This window comes from Pseudochaenichthys georgianus, chromosome 9 (genome assembly GCF_902827115.2).
Source record: "Pseudochaenichthys georgianus chromosome 9, fPseGeo1.2, whole genome shotgun sequence".
NCBI classification, from domain to species: Eukaryota; Metazoa; Chordata; class Actinopteri; order Perciformes; family Channichthyidae; genus Pseudochaenichthys; species Pseudochaenichthys georgianus.
The window spans coordinates 33,998,664-34,017,378 of record NC_047511.1 but is presented as its reverse complement, the minus strand read 5'-3'; the positions used below and the strand labels follow the sequence as shown (position 1 = coordinate 34,017,378).

At 43.5% G+C, this 18,715-nt stretch overlaps 1 protein-coding gene across 5 annotated transcripts in view; it reads right to left on the bottom strand.

The window, feature by feature from the left end:
• Positions 1–18,715, bottom strand: part of mctp1a (multiple C2 domains, transmembrane 1a) — a 141,377-nt gene that overhangs the window by 79,571 nt on the left and 43,091 nt on the right. For all 5 annotated transcript variants that reach the window (XM_034091834.1, XM_034091836.1, XM_034091835.1 and 2 more), the window contains exon 2: positions 3,881–4,001. In XM_034091834.1, coding sequence (XP_033947725.1) covers positions 3,881–4,001 — 121 coding nt within the window. The remainder of the gene's footprint in view (positions 1–3,880; positions 4,002–18,715) is intronic.

The following is an 18,715-nucleotide window of genomic DNA, read 5'->3' as shown; positions in this document are numbered from 1 at the left end:
TTCACTTTAATTCGGAAGAAAATGGTTAAAACACAGCTGCACATCCATTCTGCAAAGTGCACACTACTTAAGTTTGTGTTTACCAATCTATCTCTACCAGTCTTGTGTCAAAGACTTGAATTGATCTTTGCATATGATTATAGTGAGTGAATAATTATAACAGCACAAGCCATGGTTTATTGTGGAATTGCAGCTAAGGGTTGTTGTTCTCCCGACACACGCTAATGCAAGATGGGAAGAGAGGCTGTCGTGTCTTTGGCTATAAAGCAGTTCCACCTTGTTGTACCTCGACTAAAGGGAACTAGGAGTAGAGAGACAGAGGGCAGAGGGCAGAGTGTTTTCATCCATATTCATCCATACCCAATGATCATTTTGTTATCTTATCATAATATTAAACCATGTCAAGTGTTGTCTGTGAAATAGTGTGTGCAGGCAGAGAGAGACACATAACAATGCCAGCCAATTATTGTGGTTGTGTCGGAAAAGCTGCAAAATGTCTCTTGTTTGTTTTGAACCACAGAAATGTGTATGTGATATCTGCATACTCATATCCAGCAGTGATGGCTTACCTAAAACAACAAACCTTGGAGCACCAGATGAAGACAAACAGATAATAAACAGGTGCCTATAGTCAAATACTATCCATTGCGTATGCATATGTTGTGTTCAGCTTCTACATTATTCAAGTAGAAGCAAGGGAATCTATCCTCAGTAAAAGCTGTAGGATTGTGAAATACACTGTAATACCATATGGTGACGCATGCATTTGGTATGACGACACACGGGTCTTCCAGTTTGGCATGTCAGTGTCTGCACTGTCACCCACTCCCATGTCCACCCCCTGCTCTAAGCACTGAAAACTCACACTAAATCTGACAGCACTTGCATGCTCAGCAGAAATGCATGAGGGTACAAGAGCTGACAATTCTTTATGAGGAACAGGAATGTTTCTTGACAACTAGAGCAGAGGGTTTTCTGAGGATAATTTATATTTCATGTATACAGCAGTTTCATTATTTGAAGTGCTTTGAGCTTAAACTACTTAATAAGCTAAATAAATTGGCAGGATATCGGATGAAATATGAGTAAATCATATATGGATGTTGTTACAGAAGCATGCATCAGACAAAAACGTGATACATTGCTAGCAGGTGAGCAACTGTATGTACTGTACATGCATTTTAAGGTGCTTCAAGTGTATATTAAGTCAACATAAAAGGGGATGTAAAAAAGGCTGTGGGTCAGAAAATGTTCATATTAGACGGTATTACGTTATTACATGCAATTATATATTATATAACAAAAGGGCAATAATAGCATCCATTTCAGCAAAGGTAAGACAATGCTAACTTCGAGCATCATGTGAGTATTCTACAATATAATGTGAGATGGAAAAGGTTAGTACCTGTGTGAATTATAGAAAGAAACCTTTGCCACACATGTAAGAAGATATTTAGAATAAAAACGTAAGGTTGGTGAACATTCTGATTTACACCGTGTCATTGTATTATGGACACCTTAGTCAAGATCGAATCAGATAGGACTTTTATTGACGGGGACATTAACGGAAGATAATACGCTCATGTTGAACCTGATGCCTCTCGTCACTGAGGCCTCATCGCTCCTTTGTGTCCGGCCTGTCACTCTTTGCTCTGGGTGCATACATCACTGTGAGACATGTATCTGAGCGTCAGTGTGGTAACAAACGCTTGCTAGCTGTTTGCTTCTGTTTGCTTCTTGTAAACTCAAGTCTCCCTTAAAGTTTGGTTGTTGATCCCAGTGTACTTCAATATTTAAGACTTGAAAATCAGACATCAGCCATTTGGTTTGATGCCACAATAACTTCGTGAATATCATAACGAAGAATGAAATATGCATGTTGCATGTTGAGGCTCACAGTTTGAAAGATGTCTCAAAAGTTTTGCAACAACACTGGAAACCATCTGTACCATTTATAATTAATGTCTGGGCTTTTCTAAATAAATTGGCACCTAAACTAAATGTCTTCTCCCAAAAAAATATTTTTAAACAACCCAGCTCTTCTCCAGCTTACATACCTGAGAAGGAAGCCTAGCTTGAATCACACTAATCCTGTGTCTGTCTGCTGTAAGACAGAAGCAACATCTAAATGTCCCAAAAGTCAAACCTGTCAAGATTTGGCACCAACTGGTGAATATATTAATATTAACAAGTCTTCTCTGAACAATGTGTGACAAAGCAACATGTGTTACAGCACTGATTGTTATAAAACCATAATTGCTCATATTGAATGAATCTGCTATACTTCTCTGTTATTTGACTGTGTCTCTTTTCCTCCCTCTCTTTATAATGAGCCGTCCTGATGGGCTCAGGACAGGACAGGTGCGCTCTGCACCTCACCGCTCATTAACTAGGTGGAGAGATGGACAGGGGATGGGAGGGAGCAGGGCAGCATATTCACATCTGCCCACATGGTGACTGCTACAACGGTAATGAGACGCCTGCATCCGTCAATCTCCGAACCATTGTCTGTGAGAGTTTATAAAGAAAATATCAGGCCTTGCTTGTTTTTGCTGGCCGGTCTTTCGACTCGACATAACTGACAGAAACTGAAAGGTATACAGGATGTGACAGACAGCTTCCGCAATGGGCAGAGGGCTATCAGTCCTGCACTTCAAATCCCTCTGGAGAGCCAGAAACATTGTTAAGTTGAGTGATTTAATATGTGATGTATTTTATGTTTGCTCAAAGAGTAGATAAGCAATTGTATCTCACACTGGGAGAAACAGGTGCATGCAATATATTGTACGACACGATAGCACTACAAAAACATGCTTGCTTCTGCTCCACTGACCCTTTACAACCGTAATGGAGTGCCTCAGCACTGAACTCAGCATGCTTGGGGTTTCTAACTTTGGTTCTTGAAAGTAAGTAATTCAATATTTATGACAAAATGCACATATAGACATACACATGTATGAGGCGGAAACACTTTGCATTGTAATTGCAACAAGTTGATCACTTGTGGCCCCCTGTGGCTCCAATGGCGGTATAGAAAGGTAATCAAATAATTTTCTCAAAAACGTTGTGGATGACTGAAACTGCAATAGGTCGTTAAGCATACTGTTATATATGTGCAAAGATATTAGGTTGGTGGGTCCAGCACAAGACAAGATTAGCCGTGGACAGACACACAAACACACACACACACACACACACACACACACACACACACACACATACACACACACAACACACATGATGCGCTTGGCAGAGATAACAAACAATACTGTATAGTCTTTAGGTGCACTAAAAGCCTTGATCCTGCTGCCAATGGGGTAGGGAGGTGAAATAGTTGCAGGAGAGATCATACTCCTCAGTTTTGGCTCCATATTGGACAAACTTCTAGCTTAAGCAGAGACTGAATTTATTTCATGCATAGATGCACAGGAAATGATCCGCATCATTCCTAGTAATTTCATCTCACTTCACACATGGAAAATTGAGTGAGCTGTGAGAACGAGATGTGTGATTCAATAAAACACTACAAGGAGTTCGATAATGGAAAAATAAGAAAAGACTGCAAAATGTGAGACAAAAAAAGAAGAGAAGAGGAAAAAGAGAGGTGACAAAAGACATTGACAAAAAGAGTGTATACAAATGTGAGGGGGGCACCTAAAGATAACGGATAAATAGAGGATACAATTCTCAAGGAAACTAAGGTACAGAATGGTTGCTGCCCTGCCCGTGCCAGAGGCAAAATGATTGTGAGAAGCTGACAGAGACCAATAGGGTAGCTTACATTCGGAGGGCTAGACAGAGGCTCGATAATGCTGTCCACTCGTTTTCCCACATAAACTCATGCTCATGAATTGACAAGAGGAATAAACAGAGCTCCTACCGGTCCGATCTCGGATGGCCAGGTTGTTCCCTTTCTTCAGGACGATATCCAGCTGGTACATAGCTGGACTAGAAGGTCGAGGCGGGGGCTCTGCATTACTAGGACCCACGATGTTGATGCCCTGTGGAGAGGTAAAGTTACATAAGTTATGTTACACGGGTAAACCAGTACAGTTCCCCTTTGTGTAGAATTGTCATTTTTAAAAGAGACAGAGCTTATGTTTTGTTTTTGTCTCCAAAATGTGAGAGAAGAATTTTTCAAAAAGCATCTGGAAAGGTAAACCGAGAAAATTCTCAGCCTTTGGAAAGTCAATACATTAGATAATATGTGTTGGATGTGTAGTCTGAAAATGACTCATTTCCAGCATGCGACCCCTCCTTGGGAATCATCTAAGTGTCCGGCTGTTGAAAGGGGTCATCTCTGTGGCTTCATGTGTCACGCTGTAGCCCTGAGGACAGTGCTGTACTTCGCTCTGACAGGAATCCCCCACTGGCTCGGAACCTGGTGCCCCTGGAGCTAGAAGGCCATTTGCAAGTCTCATGATGAAGCACTGAATCCACTACAGCTGCATTACTTCCTTCATCTTTCTCAACTTTCTCCCTGATCCTCATGCATCTCTCCACTCCCTTAGCCAACACGTGCGAGGGCCATCCTGTCATGCCTACCCAGATATCATACTCTGTAACAAGGCTAAGAATAACTATATAAAAAAGGGCATCAAAATGCTACTGGGCCACTGGGAGGCTACTAGAGACCACCAGGGCTAACATTAGAACCAACTATAGAGGAACATGCGGGCAGAGCACATTTTGAGTTAATTAGGGTAAGGATGCTAATGGGGAAAAAGGAGACGGAAGACCCAGGAGGAGAATCCCCATTAACTCCGTAATTTGAAATGCACACTTACTAATAATGCTGCCTTAGTATTTCTTGTACAGTAGTTGTCAATAACATCTCCCCCCAGAATATTGCTGACTGCCATACAAAATAAACTGACCATCTACCCTAATCTCAAATATGAATGCAACGCAAAAAAACGTTTAACTTGACAGCACCTGCTTTCAAACATGGGAAAAACAGAGTGAACAGGAAATGGACACAATCGTTTTGGGAAAAGGAAAAAACTAAATGTAATCTGTTAGGTAACAAGTGCTCAGACTCAAACTCAGGAACAATCCAACTTGAGCATTCGGGGACAAACAGGGTTAAAGCTGCGTTTGGACGGGGTAAACCTGGGGTCAATAGTGCATTTAAGTCACTGCAATTGGACTGTGTGTGGAGACTCGAGGGTCGGACCATGTAACATTAAGCCCTTTTATCTATGAATGCAGCAAACAAACAGTGACACAAAGACACACAGAACAACACAATGTTGAGTCGGGTCACATCGAAACACACAGCGATTAAAAAAAGATGGAAATCCCCAGACAACACACTGTGCCAACAGAAAATGCCAGTTCAAATGTCTTTATATCGTCTGTTGCAGATGTATGATATCTTTATTAGGAAGTAGTATTTTTCAGAATGTTAGTATTTATCGTGCATATTCCCAACAGTACCACAACAGACACAGACGTACACCAACATTATACAGAGCATGAGATTTGAAATGGATTTGCAGATCAAGTGCAAGCTTGTTTATGTGAAGGACAGTACACAAGAGGATCAATGAAGGCTAAAACAAACAACAAGCCGTTTAAGACCAGGTTTGCTTTATGTTGTGCAGCAAAGCTCATTGGTATGAGAAGGAGGGTGATCTTGATTCAGCATACTTGTTCCATTTAGAGTCTCAGGTTTTTGTAAAAACATTAGTTGAATGGTTTGAATCCACTTTTTGTTGGAAAATATGTAGTAGCATATTGGTACTTTTTAATGCCTTACATTTTATAACATATACTCCTACATCTGTTCCAAATGTGTTGCTGTTATGCAAAGATGCACAATTGTAATGAATATTTTAACCAAGATGGCACATTTATTGAGTGAGCAACACACTTTAGAGATAGATTACACACACATTTTACAGGGACAGAAAAGGAGAAGAGAGCAGGGAAAGAAAGGACAGCCAAGGTCCATCCCACTCCACCTGCTCTGTGTTACAACGAGTGGCTCCTTGAGGCTGATGGAACCAAACATTTTCAACCATAACCTCATGTTCAGTCCCCTTTGAGTCCCAGACAGAAACAAACTCTCTGGCAGAGGGAGACGCTACAGATCAACAGACTGTGTAACATATGTCTGTTCCCATTTGGCCTACACTTCATTACAATTTAATTGCGTAAAGTATACTTCTGTGAGTGCCATTATCTACAAGACAATGTAAAGGTCTGTGAACACAAAGCCACATCTTAGAATGTTTAACCAACAATTTTCATTTGTGATGTGTGCACCAATGATATTGTTATCCCAAAGGTAAAGATTTATAAGCAAAGTCTGCTGTGAATGAATAACATCCAGCAGCACAATGTAAATAACGGAAAGAAAGGAGTTTCAGTACAGTCGAATGTGGCTCGGATCCCGAGAGATTCAACTATCGGAGCACTTTAAATTTACTTTAAATAATCCCAGGAGATCTGTGGTGGAAAGTGCTCTGTGTGTTTGGATACAAGCCTTGAGCGCAGAAAAACCTTTTGTCTAAATCCCGACTGAATCCATTCCAATGTCAATCAATACCAATTTCCTTCTCCATTAACTAAGGAGTACTTTGATGGGATGAATAGAGTTCGACAGTGCATTGCAAATAGTGATGGAAATGCTCATCGGGGCTGTTTGAATCTGATTGCAGGCCTAAAAGAGTGTGTGTGTGTGTGTGTGTGTGTGTGTGTGTGTGTGTGTGTGTGTGTGTGTGTGTGTGTGTGTGTGTGTGTGTGTGTGTGTGTGTGTGTGTGTGTGTGTGTGTGTGTGTGTGTGTGTGTGTGTGTGTGTGTGTGTGTGTGTGTGTGTGTGTGTGTGTGTGTGTGTGTGTGTGTGTGTGTGTGTGTGTGTGTGTGTGTAAATAAATCAGAAACAGGAAAGCTGATCCTTTTATCAATAACAAAGACAGATGATGAATCACAATTGTGAAAGATGAGAATAAATATTCAATAAGAAATGTCACACTAGCAGACTCCAGCCAGACACAATCATCTACTGTTTACAGTCTGAGTGTAAGAGCACTGGAGGTTTAGGTGTAGATTATCTTGATATACTGCACGCGCATTAGTTCTGCTCCGGGACTTGTTATGAAGCCATAAAAACGACTTAGTCAAACAGCCTCACATCTATTGGTCCCCTGCACTTTAATCAAAGATACGCTGCAATATAAAACTATAAACTATAAAACTCACAAAGGTCCACACACACAAACACAATGCTACACACTAAATAAAATGTAATATAAGAGAAACTAACAACAACTTTTCTTTGTTTTGAACTCAAAGCCCTGAACCCAAAACTTTCTGTTCTAATATTAGTTTTAGGTCAAAATTTTGCTTCTGAATCTTCAGTGTTTTGGCACATTAACGACTCATTAAAAAAGGAAACCAAGCAAGTGTTGCGTGGCAATGTGGCAAATGTCATCTGGCGGCTTACAGTGTTTTTTGTGGACAGGCACTAATGGCTCTTCACCAAAGATGTACTCACAACTCAGAACATGACTCATAACGTTCCACTTCTCGAGAAAGGCACTCATAAGGTTAGGTTAAAATAGCTAATTGTGAAAGGTTTAACCAACCTCTACAAAGGAAACCCTCGGAGGGGAAGAAAAAGGTGATAATGTTGTTGTATCAAAAGCTTGTGAGTGAAATATATTAGTGCTACTCATTAAGTGCCATGTACTTGAGAGTAAGTCAGAGCTCCATGCTGCTGGCATGGTGGTAGGACTTTTTTCATTCGATTTCCCGACTTCCCAAAAGTTCTGTATTATTAATGCGTCATCTTTGAGCTTTCTAAATAAGATACTATTTAGAAAGTTTGAGGAAAGACTTCTTCAATAGAGAAGGGTGCATTTCCAAATGTGCTGGCGGATGCATCATAAGAGCTAAAGCATTCTAGGTTTCCTAGGTTTTGCAGTCATGGCGCAGAAATACTTTGAATTCATTTTCTAATCAGAACTTCCCCTCCAGAGTGAACTATAGGTTATGGTTTATGCTGACATTATTTGGAGAGTTGTACTACATGACTCTGCGGTGCCATTGTTAAGACGTTTAGCTTTAGATATTTCTGAAAGTTTACATTTAAAAGGGCAAACGGCCGAGGAACAGAACGGCTAAGAAAACTTCCCTTCTGGGAATTCAACCAGTCATATTTCTTATCCAGGATTAGAAGTCATGACAGTGGTGTCTTAATGGAGGAGGAAGCCTGTATTTAGCCCTGGGCACTGTTTGGAGCCAGACTCCGTTTCTCACAGCGATGGCAGGTAATTTCCAGGCTCTGCACCTCCGTTCCTGCATAACAATAACCTATTCCTGCTTTGCTCATTAACTGGGACACTGTGACAGTTCTCCTTCTGTTCGTAGAGATGCCACATCCTGCTACCTAACATATCAAACTATAATTGTCTCCTCTCACTGATAATCTTTTTTTTTTTAGTTGCTTAGTTGAGTGTCATATAGGATCTCTAAGGCTGAACACAAAGCATGTTTTTAATAAAGGATTATAGCCCACGACACTACCTTAGGAAGAAAAACATGATCCATTTAAAGATTGATTTGTGAGTCTTTGCATGGATGGCTGACTTGCATAAGACGTACCTAAATAATTTAAACATTTTAGCGAGTTGAATGGTGACTTAAACGTATGCTGCAAAGGTGTGCTGTGAACAGATACATAGACAAGGATCATGTCATACTACTTGCCGAAAACCAAGAGCCACCAGCTCCTAAACGCCAAAAACAGAGCAATTGAGTTATCATTTGAAATCTGATTTGGACAAAAACTGCTCTCCAACTCTACAAACCACATTATGAGGAAGTAAATGAGGCTCCTAAATTAAAATGTATCTCCTATTGAGTGCTGGGTTATTAAATCGATCCAACAATTAATGTAATTCCATTAAGTGCAAAAGATAATAATGCAAGTCAGCAGTCAGCCACTAATCTTTCAGCTGTGGTGAACTAAATATAATAATTGATCTGTGGCTTTTGAAAGATGCACTTCATCTGTTGTGTTGGTCGGCACACAGATGGATGATCACTAAATCATGACGCTAAGCCACACTGACAGGATGGGGCGGTCAGGGTCAGTTAAATCTACAGTATGTGTATTTCAATGACTCTGCCCCCTGACTTGTAATTATTGTTTTCTTTAATGTCTTGATACAAACATAAATGCAAAAGTATGTATGCTTTAGAAAATGCAACTGAGCCTAAAAACAGGAAATCACAGGAAGAAAATAATAAAGTATTCTTTCCATGCATCTATCAGGGGAGGCTGGGAGAACCTGCTGCACATAGTCTGAAGTCTGTATCACTTGTTGACTCTTTGAGGGTTTGTCTCCTTGAGGGCATGGATCTAGGATTTGTACCAGAACACATAAGATTCTGGGTGGGTGTTGCTATGCAACTACAACAAAACCCCCTGCCCAGATAGATATTAAACATATATTTCATCTTTCGTAATTTTCAATGAACACAAAAATAGTGTAAAGTGTGACTGGTTGAATGATACATTGATCCCATTACTTTCCTTTATGGATTATTTTTCAGCCACAGAGCCTTTTTAACAAGCTTTGACTGCACCGAATATGCTGTCATCCATCAAACAGATAATTTAAGGTTTCATATGCAACACTTACACACAATTTGCATGTTTACAAGAAAAAGTACACACTAACCCACAGGGAATAAACAACAGGAGACAGGAACACCTGGTAAAGCCTTTGAATCTTGAAGGAACCATTCATTTGACTTCCATTACTTACACTGATAAAAAACAAAACACTTAATTTAATTCTTAATGAACATGAGCGTGACCCAATCTTCTCCCCTGGGTGTCGTGCTTTGCTATCTCTACCGCCTCTGACATATTCACTTACTAAAAGATAAACAGGCACATAAGTGACACACAGGCAGTGCATTGACACTGAAACACATACAGAAGGAAAGGAAGGCTCTTGAGGTCTGGCAGGGAGGCCTATTGAATTGCAAGAAATGTATCTTTCATGGACTGGATCTAATTATAGGACATATGGGGGAGGCGAATAGAGGAAAAAAGGAGATTGAGGCTGAGGTTGTTTCCAGCTGTATGTTACAATACACTACAGTATATTTCTCCCTCAAGACCCTCCTGACACTGACAGTATCTCCTGAAATCAAGTAACTATGAAAGTTTAAACTGCCACTTTTAGATTGAAAAGCCTCTCTTTCTTGTGTATATAAAAATAACACTCAGCCAAAAAATGGTGTGAATGTGGTAACAGGGACTGCGTAATACACAGGAATAAATACCTTTAAAAGGAATTGATTCGAATACTTTTTAAAGAACTGAATCCTATATGATGTACCATGAGTACCATAAGCATAAGCATCACGTTAATAAATATCACTGAAATGTATGAATATCTTAAATATTTCTTTTTGTTTATCTCCCATTTAAAAAAACTGACCTAAACTAAAACAAATGTGAACTTAAAACCCATACATTGTTGATTGAGCAATATTTTCCATTCAGCCAGCCCTTAGTCACAGGTGGAAGTAGTTTATCAGCAACTCAATAAAGTCCTTGATTCATCAATCATGAGTGAATCATCATTTTTCTCTGTGACCTCTTTTCATCTACTCTCTACTGCTCTCTTTAGTTTTCTCCTCCTCTCAGTCAGACTTTGTGGCAGTGGCACAAACCAAAGCACTTTTGTCACTGCCCTATCTGAGACTCTATGTTATCTAAAAAAAATTGGCACGATATTATATTTTTGATCAAACAGAATATTCTTAAGCACATAATATCTCTTTCTTATCACACAGTGGTAGTCACAAAGCCTTCAAAATGTTCTCCATTAAATAAGCTGTTCCATTAAATAATCAGATCTCGGGGCCATCACTGATCCTCCTCTCCTGAATATGTTCACCCTGATAATGTGTAATGTGACAAAACACAGCCAGTGCAGAGCTCAGGCAGGTAGACTGCCAACAGCCACTCAGCTGGTTAATGAGGTCTCTTTGGTGTGTTCTTTCCTAATAATAGTCTAGCCGTGCACTGTACAAAGAGTAAACCCCTTCACTTTCTCTTATAGCGTCTTAGATAAAGTCTGGGCATGAGTCTCTTGATACAGCAGGACCTGCTAATAACACTCACTGATGTGTTTGAACAGGTGACAGTTAAAACCCTGATAAGGAAATGCATCAACAGTGATACACTATTTAAACACCTTGAAGTGTGTGCCAGACTTCATATAAAGAAATATTGAATCTGTCAATGGGGAAAGACATCATTTAGTCTTTTGCATGCACTGCAGACATCTGTTTACTATTACACTCACATTAACGTCTAAATGTCACAGATTTTTCTGAGAGAGATGTCAAAACATACTTTCCTATCATTGTTCTGATGCTATAAGAGTTTAAAAGCCCAGATGGCGATATTTCATATAATATAAATTGTTCATGATCACTGGAGAGAGAAACCCAGCAATGGAGAACCAGAGTAACAGATTGAAAGCAGTGAAACTATTAAAAAAACGATTAAAAAGTACAATGATGACAAATAGTTAAATAGTTCACTGTCAGTTCAAGAGAGAGTACATTGAACCATTGAACGTTTTTTGCACTTTCAGCTGAAAAAAAGGCTGCTATCCACAGCAAGAACATGAAGGAGTGAAGCTGTTGTTGTGATATAAATGCGTTTATTGTTTACAAAGGCAGGTTCTGGTATAAGTATGGCCGGGAGCTATGTGGACTTTTTAAGGTATATCGATATGTTTTCCAACAACCCAATGGGCTCTTAGGTAAATAATGGCTTTTCTAGAGTAGTCAATACACTACTAAACATTAATCTCTTTTTTTTTACAAGAACAAACCGCTGCCATTAATCTGGCAGACATGAGCCTCATTGTGTCGAGAACAATGACTGATGAGGGAAGAGAAATACCAAAGATAGATTTTCAGTGACATTGAAGAGTACAGTGGGAATGCATTTTTGGTTAAAAATATTGTAATAAAGATGGACAGAGATGCAGCCTAAATCCGCACATCAATTACCCTCAATGTATTTTGTTGATCTTGATCATCAAAGACAAGATTTCCTCGCCTATCTGATATTATTAAGGTATTCTGCAGTGACACATCTGGATGAGATTAACAATATTGACTCTAATTACTGCGTTCAGAAGCAGTTCCTAACAGACTTAAAAAGGACTTAAATATGCACCTTCAAACGGATGTGAGCCTGCACATACATGAGTATTTGCAGATGAAGGTGGTGAGGCCGAGACTCAGCTGTTTTTCACATCCAGTTCAGAGTGGCAGGAGTGCTGCATACATTACTGTCAAAGCCTATTATTATTACCGCAGAGTTTTATAACCAGAGGACATCGGTGAGCTTACTGCTGCTGGACAAAGAGCAAAGGTTTCATGGCTTTTGTTAGGATTTGTCTGTGTTGGTATTTTTCGTGTCCTTTTCTATCTTTGGGTTTCCTATTTTATTTTGTAAAGTGTTCACCCCCGTTTCCTGCCTGTTTGCTTTCTGTCGGTTTCCCTCTCTGATTACTCAATTGTGTTCACCTGGTACCTATGTGTTTTCTCCTCCCTCCTCACCTGTCTCGTGTTTATGTGATTAGTCCTGGGTGTATTTAAGTTCTGGGTTTTCTGTCTCTCTTTGTCGGGTTGTCTTGTGATTTGGCTTGCCCTCGGTGAGTGTTCTGTTCTGCCTGTATATATATATATATATATATATATAGCCTTGAAATAAAGGAATTATTTTTACTTTAATCTGCATTTGGGTCCTACCTGCTTCCTTCGCTCTACCGTAACATTACAACCCGACCAAAGATGGACCAAGCGGATTCAGCTTTTTTGATGCCACAGGCGGCTGCTAAGAGAAGGAGGCGCAAAGCCAAGCTAGCAGCCATGCCTCAATGCTCCAGTACCGGCCCACGCAGCTTTGCGTCCATACTGGATTACCTGGCTTACACAGCCAGGGTCCAGGCTTCCGCTCCGGACCTTACAGCCAGGTTTCCGGCCCCAGCTGCCACAGTCCCATCTCAAGTTTCCTCTCGAGTCCCCTCTGGAGTCCCCTCTGGAGTCCCCTCTGGAGTTCCCTCTGGAGTTCCCTCTGGAGTTCCCTCTCGAGTCCCCTCTCGAGTCCCCTCTCGAGTTCCCTCCTCTAGGTCCCCTCGCGAGTCCCCTCTCGAGTCCCCTCTCGAGTTCCCTCCTCTAGGTCCCCTCGCGAGTCCCCTCTCGAGTTCCCTTCTCTAGTCCCATCTCTAGTCCCTCCTCTAGTCCCTCCTCGAGGCCCCTCTCGAGTCCCCTCCTTTAGTCCCTCCTCTCATCCCTCTTCTCGTCCCTCCTCTAGTTCCCCTCGCGAGTCCCCTCTCGAGTTCCCTTCTCTAGTCCCATCTCTAGTCCCTCCTCTAGTCCCTCCTCGAGTCCCCTCTCCAGTTCCCTCTCCAGTTCCCTCTTCTAGTCCCTCTTCTAGTCCCTGCTCTAGTCCCTCCTTTAGTCCCTCTTCTCGTCCCTCTTCTCGTCCCTCCTCTAGTTCCCCTCGCGAGTCCCCTCTCGAGTTCCCTTCTCTAGTTACTCCTCTAGTCCCTCCTCTAGTCCCTCCTCTAGTCTCCTCTCGAGTCTCCTCTCGAGTCCCCTCTCGAGTCCCCTCTCGAGTTCCCCCTTGGTTCCCCTCTCGAGTCTCCTCTCGAGTCTCCTCTCGGGTCCCTACTCCGGGTCCTGTCCCGTTGGGGGCTCCGTCGACTACTCCTCTGCCGGGGGTCCTGCCAACCCTTTGTCCTGTCCCGTTGGAGGTCCCGCCGTCTACTCTCCTGCCGGGGGTCCTGCCAGCTCCATGTCCTGTCCCGTTGGAGGTCCCGCCGTCTACTCTCCTGCCGGGGGGCCTGCCAGCTCCTTCTCCTGTCTCGTTGGAGGTCCCGCCGTCCACTCCCCTGCCGGGGGTCCTGCCAACCCTAGGTCCGGTCTCGTTGGAGGTCCCGCCGTCTGCTCCCCTGCCGGGGGTCCTGCCAACCCTTTCTCCTGTCTCGTTGGAGGTCCCGCCGTCTACTCCCCTGCTGGGGGTCCTGCCAACCCTGTGTCCTGTGTCGTTGGAGGTCCCGCCGTCTACTCCCCTGCCGGGGGTCCTGCCAACCCTATATCCCGTGCCGTTGGAGGTTCTACCGGGGGCCCTGCCAGCCCCATGTCCATCACCTGTCTCGCCGGGGTTCCTGCCAACTCCTGGTCCACTTCCGTGGGGGATCCTGCCGAAGCCTGTCCGACCGGCTCCGGTTTCTGTCCGGCCGATACCGGGTCCTGCCCGGTCTCCGGAGCTGTCCCATCAGCGCTTTCCTGCCCGGCCTCCGGATCCGGTCCGGTCGACACCGGTTCCTGCCCGGCCTCCGGAGCTGTCCGGTCTTCGCCCTCGAGCCCGGCCCTCTGAGAGCCGGAGTCTTCACCCTCAATCCCGGCCCCCTGAGAGCCACGGCCTTCACCTTCGATCCCGGGCCCCTGACTCTTCCTGCCGCTGCCTTCGCCCCTCCATGGTCCCCACCTTGGACTCTGTCTTGCCCCCGGGCCGTCCGCCCGAGTCCCCCTTTTTGGACTCCGCCTTACCCCCGGGCCGTCCGCCCGAGACTCCTTCCTGGTCCTCTGCCTTGCCCCCGGGCCGTCCGCCCGAATCCCCTTTTTTGAACTCTGCCTTACCCCCGGGCCGTCCGCCCGAGACCCCTTCCTGGTCCTCTGCCGTGCCCCTGGGCGGTCAGTTCAGTCCCGTCCTCCTGACCCCCTCCTCCCACCCTGGTGGCTTAGTGATGCGCACTATGTGTTTTCTCCTCCCTCCTCACCTGTCTCGTGTTTATGTGATTAGTCCTGGGTGTATTTAAGTTCTGGGTTTTCTGTCTCTCTTTGTCGGGTTGTCTTGTGATTTGGCTTGTCCTCGGTGAGTGTTCTGTTCTGCCTGTGTGTGTGTGTGTGTGTGTGTGTGTATATATATATGTGTATGTATGTATATGTATGTATGTATGTATGTATGTATGTATATATGTATGTATGTATGTATGTATGTATATATATGTATGTATGTATGTATGTATATATATATATATATATATATATATATAGCCTTGAAGAAATAAAGGAATTATTTTTACTTTAATCTGCATTTGGGTCCCACCTGCTTCCTTCGCTCTACCGTAACAGCTTTAAGACTACACTTGAACGGGGATTAAGTATGTATGTTTACACACATAACTAAATACCGACGAAGCTATCAAAAAATGTAATGTGTGATTGGATCATTCACAATATAGCACCGTATATGAGTGTGATAGTCTGAAATACATTTACTACGATGTTACACATTTGCAGTTATTACATTCAAGTAAAAGTCTATAGCGGAAACAGACCGCATTTTAACTATGTGGTATTATTGATGGTGCTGCTGTCGCAAAGACAACGATCTGTTTCTATTTTAGAGCTATCAACAACACAGGACACACTGCATTTCTCTCCACTCACACTGTGCGACATTAATAACATATTTTCTGTCCAATGATTTTCAAGCAGATGGATTTGTTGTTTATGTTGGCAACATTGCTTCAGCTAACAACCTGACTACTGTCCAAAGCAGAAAACAAATGTAGGAAGACTAAAGAACAACAACAACACCAATCTTAAGGTATTGACAAAGGTAGTATTGATAGGAAGCACGTTCTTTTTGTACTTACTTATATAGCTTAATATAAAAAAACAACACTGTGTCGTTATTTGTAAAACCATTTCACTGTGCATTCAACATCATAATGATATCTTAAAGCAAATCAATTGTCTATTAGCACCGCATAAACGGAGCGAGGGAGACCCAGTTAAAACGACTGACACGATCTCTATGAGTAACGGTAGACAACTTGTCTGAATTCATTACAATTATCAACCCAGTGAGCGGACAGTAAAAGCAACACACGTTGTGATTATTATGTAACATTTTCCCTTTACAGTGCAGGAATGCTAATTGGGGGACAGTCGGAAGCCTGGTTTACGTCCAATAAACAATTCTTGCTTTAAAACAAATATAGATATATGGGACAGAAAAATAGGAGAGAGTGGTGTGAAGATAAATAGACGGAGAATAGGAGATTAAAGAGGAGGAAGTAAAACCGATTTCTCTAGACCTCACTAAGTCAAGACTCGGAACGAAGGAGGTTAGGTTCTGCTCGTTCTAACATTCTAGACATCATAATCCTCATCATGATCTCTCTTAATGTTACCCCAGCTGCCCTCTGTGTGCATCTAATCTAGAGCTCTGACTCCATAGGATAGTAACTCACTTTTCATTTGACACAGTACCCAGCATATTAACCCACTTTCCATCCTTCCCCCCAGCTGTGTTGGGAAGACCCTTCCTCCCAGTTGACCAGATGTCAGGGCTGAGCTCTGTGGCTTGGCCCACTTTTTTAAATGGGGATAAACCATATACTTTACATGAGGAGGAAACCAGGAGAGGAGAGAGCCTCTTTAATAGAACATCTCATGATAAACAAGATTTGTTGTGTGTGTGTGTGTGTGTGTGTGTGTGTGTGTGTGTGTGTGTGTGTGTGTGTGTGTGTGTGTGTGTGTGTGTGTGTGTGTGTGTGTGTGTGTGTGTGTGTGTGTGTGTGTGTGTGTGTGTGTGTGTGTGTGTGTGTGTGTGTGTGTGTGTGTACTCTCTAATGAACAAATGTAAAAAATCTATATACACTATTCATCAGGTGACTAATCAGAAAAACACCTGACTTAAAACTGAAAAGGATTGCTGTGACACAGATTAATTGAATATATGCACATTATGCAAGTTGTTATTCTGTAATCGATTACTTCGAAGAGTCACGCAACCCTAAGAGCTATTTGTCTACTGCTGTAATGGAGCGTAATGAGGCTTTACTTGAATAAAATATTGTTTTACGTTTGTCTGTCCCCTCTGGCTTATGATTTGCAACTCAGTAGTTCAGTCTATAGTGAGATTTCACCTTTTTAAGAGTTTCATTTGGTTAAAAACATTTAGTCTATTCAGCTTGTTAGAACTTTATGCAGTAGGTGTCACGGTCCAAACTGTGTCCCTGTTTGTTCCCCTGTGTGTGGAGGGTGTAGTTTCCCTTGCAGGCAGCAGCCTGATTGCTCTCACCTGGCCGTCCGACTCAGCTGTCCCTCGTCATCTAATCAGGACACAGCTTATCTACTCCAGTCTGCCAGCAACTCACCGCCAGATTGTTTTCTACACCAGTGGTGGTATTACATCCTCCTGGCTGCCCATTCAGTTATCCTGTCTGTGTGTAATTCCGTACTTTTTGTAACTAGTTTCTCCTTGTGTTTCCAGTGCAATCCCTCGGCCATCGTCCACCAGAGCTTCCAGCCAACCTGCCTGCTTCTTCCTGCATCATACCTGCCTGCCTTGTAATCAGTCCAGCCTCTCACTGCCTACCTCCACTCCGGACCTCCATAATCACCAAACCTGCCCGAGTCTCCGAAACAATAAACCATTTAAACATCTTCAGTCATTGCCTGCGCCCTGTTTAAAACATCATCCTAACAGTAGGGTGCTGGGCAAGTTAGTGTCAATATAGTCTAATTAAATTGTCTAATTAAACCTGTTTATAAGTTTAACAGGAGAGCTTTTTGTTTGAAATGAGGTTAAATTCTTAACATAGGTTCAGGAGCATGGCCACGCCTAAAACTCCGCCTCGAACCACGGCCACCCCTATTTATATCCGGCAACACTTCCGGCCACTGCTCGTCTCCATCCTTTCAAGGACTGACAGCCAGACCGTGATTCACGCCGCGCGTCGTCACGGTTCAAACAAGCTAAACGCTACCACGAGAACATTCAACTTACCATGGATTCCGAACTGCTGATCAACTCACCGGAGTCAGACGAAGATCTCTTCGACATCGGCTATCCGCCATCCACGTTTCAGCAGTTGGATCTATGCCAAGCATCCGAACGGAGCCGCGTGCGCTCGGCAATCAGTGTCCCACACACCAGCCGCCACCGCTCCCCCAAAGAGACACCTCCAACTCCAGACAGGTCCCAGGCTTCGTCTACTCCGCCAGCGAGGGCAAACAACCGGGGCCACAGCAGGCACAGCCAGCTCCAATCTCCCCACCAACGGCAGCCTGCCTCATTCGCAGCCCCCAGCCACTCGCAGCGGCGCACTCGACACGCCTCTCGGACGGAGCCGCGCTCCGAAACGGAGCCCGAACTACGTAGGTGGACAGTCACTCAACTCCAACGTTTCCTGAGAGAAAACGGCATCCACTTTCGCCGAAACGACAACAAGGCTAGACTGTTCAATCTCTATAAAGCCTACAGCAGCACAACGGCAAGAGCAACGACTGCTCCAGAGCCAACCACCATGCGGCGCGCGCGCGCACCACGGGTCGTGACGTCACAGGCCGCCGTCCTCCTCCAAGGACACAGCCCGACTCACCAGCACCCCCTGGTGGGGGACAGGTCGTATTGCCCTCTGTGCCCGCTCTCTCTGTGTCCGACATGTCGCAGCTCATGTCAACCTTTCTCTCATCCCTGTGCTCACAGGCTTCACAAAATCCCCTTGCACATACATCCCTTCATCCCTCCATCCCTTCTTTTTCTCTACCTTCAGCGACCCACAGCAACCTAGCTCCCGCTTACCTTCCTCCTTCAGCGGCTAACCCCGTAGAAACAGCGCCCCACCCAGTAACCCAAGGG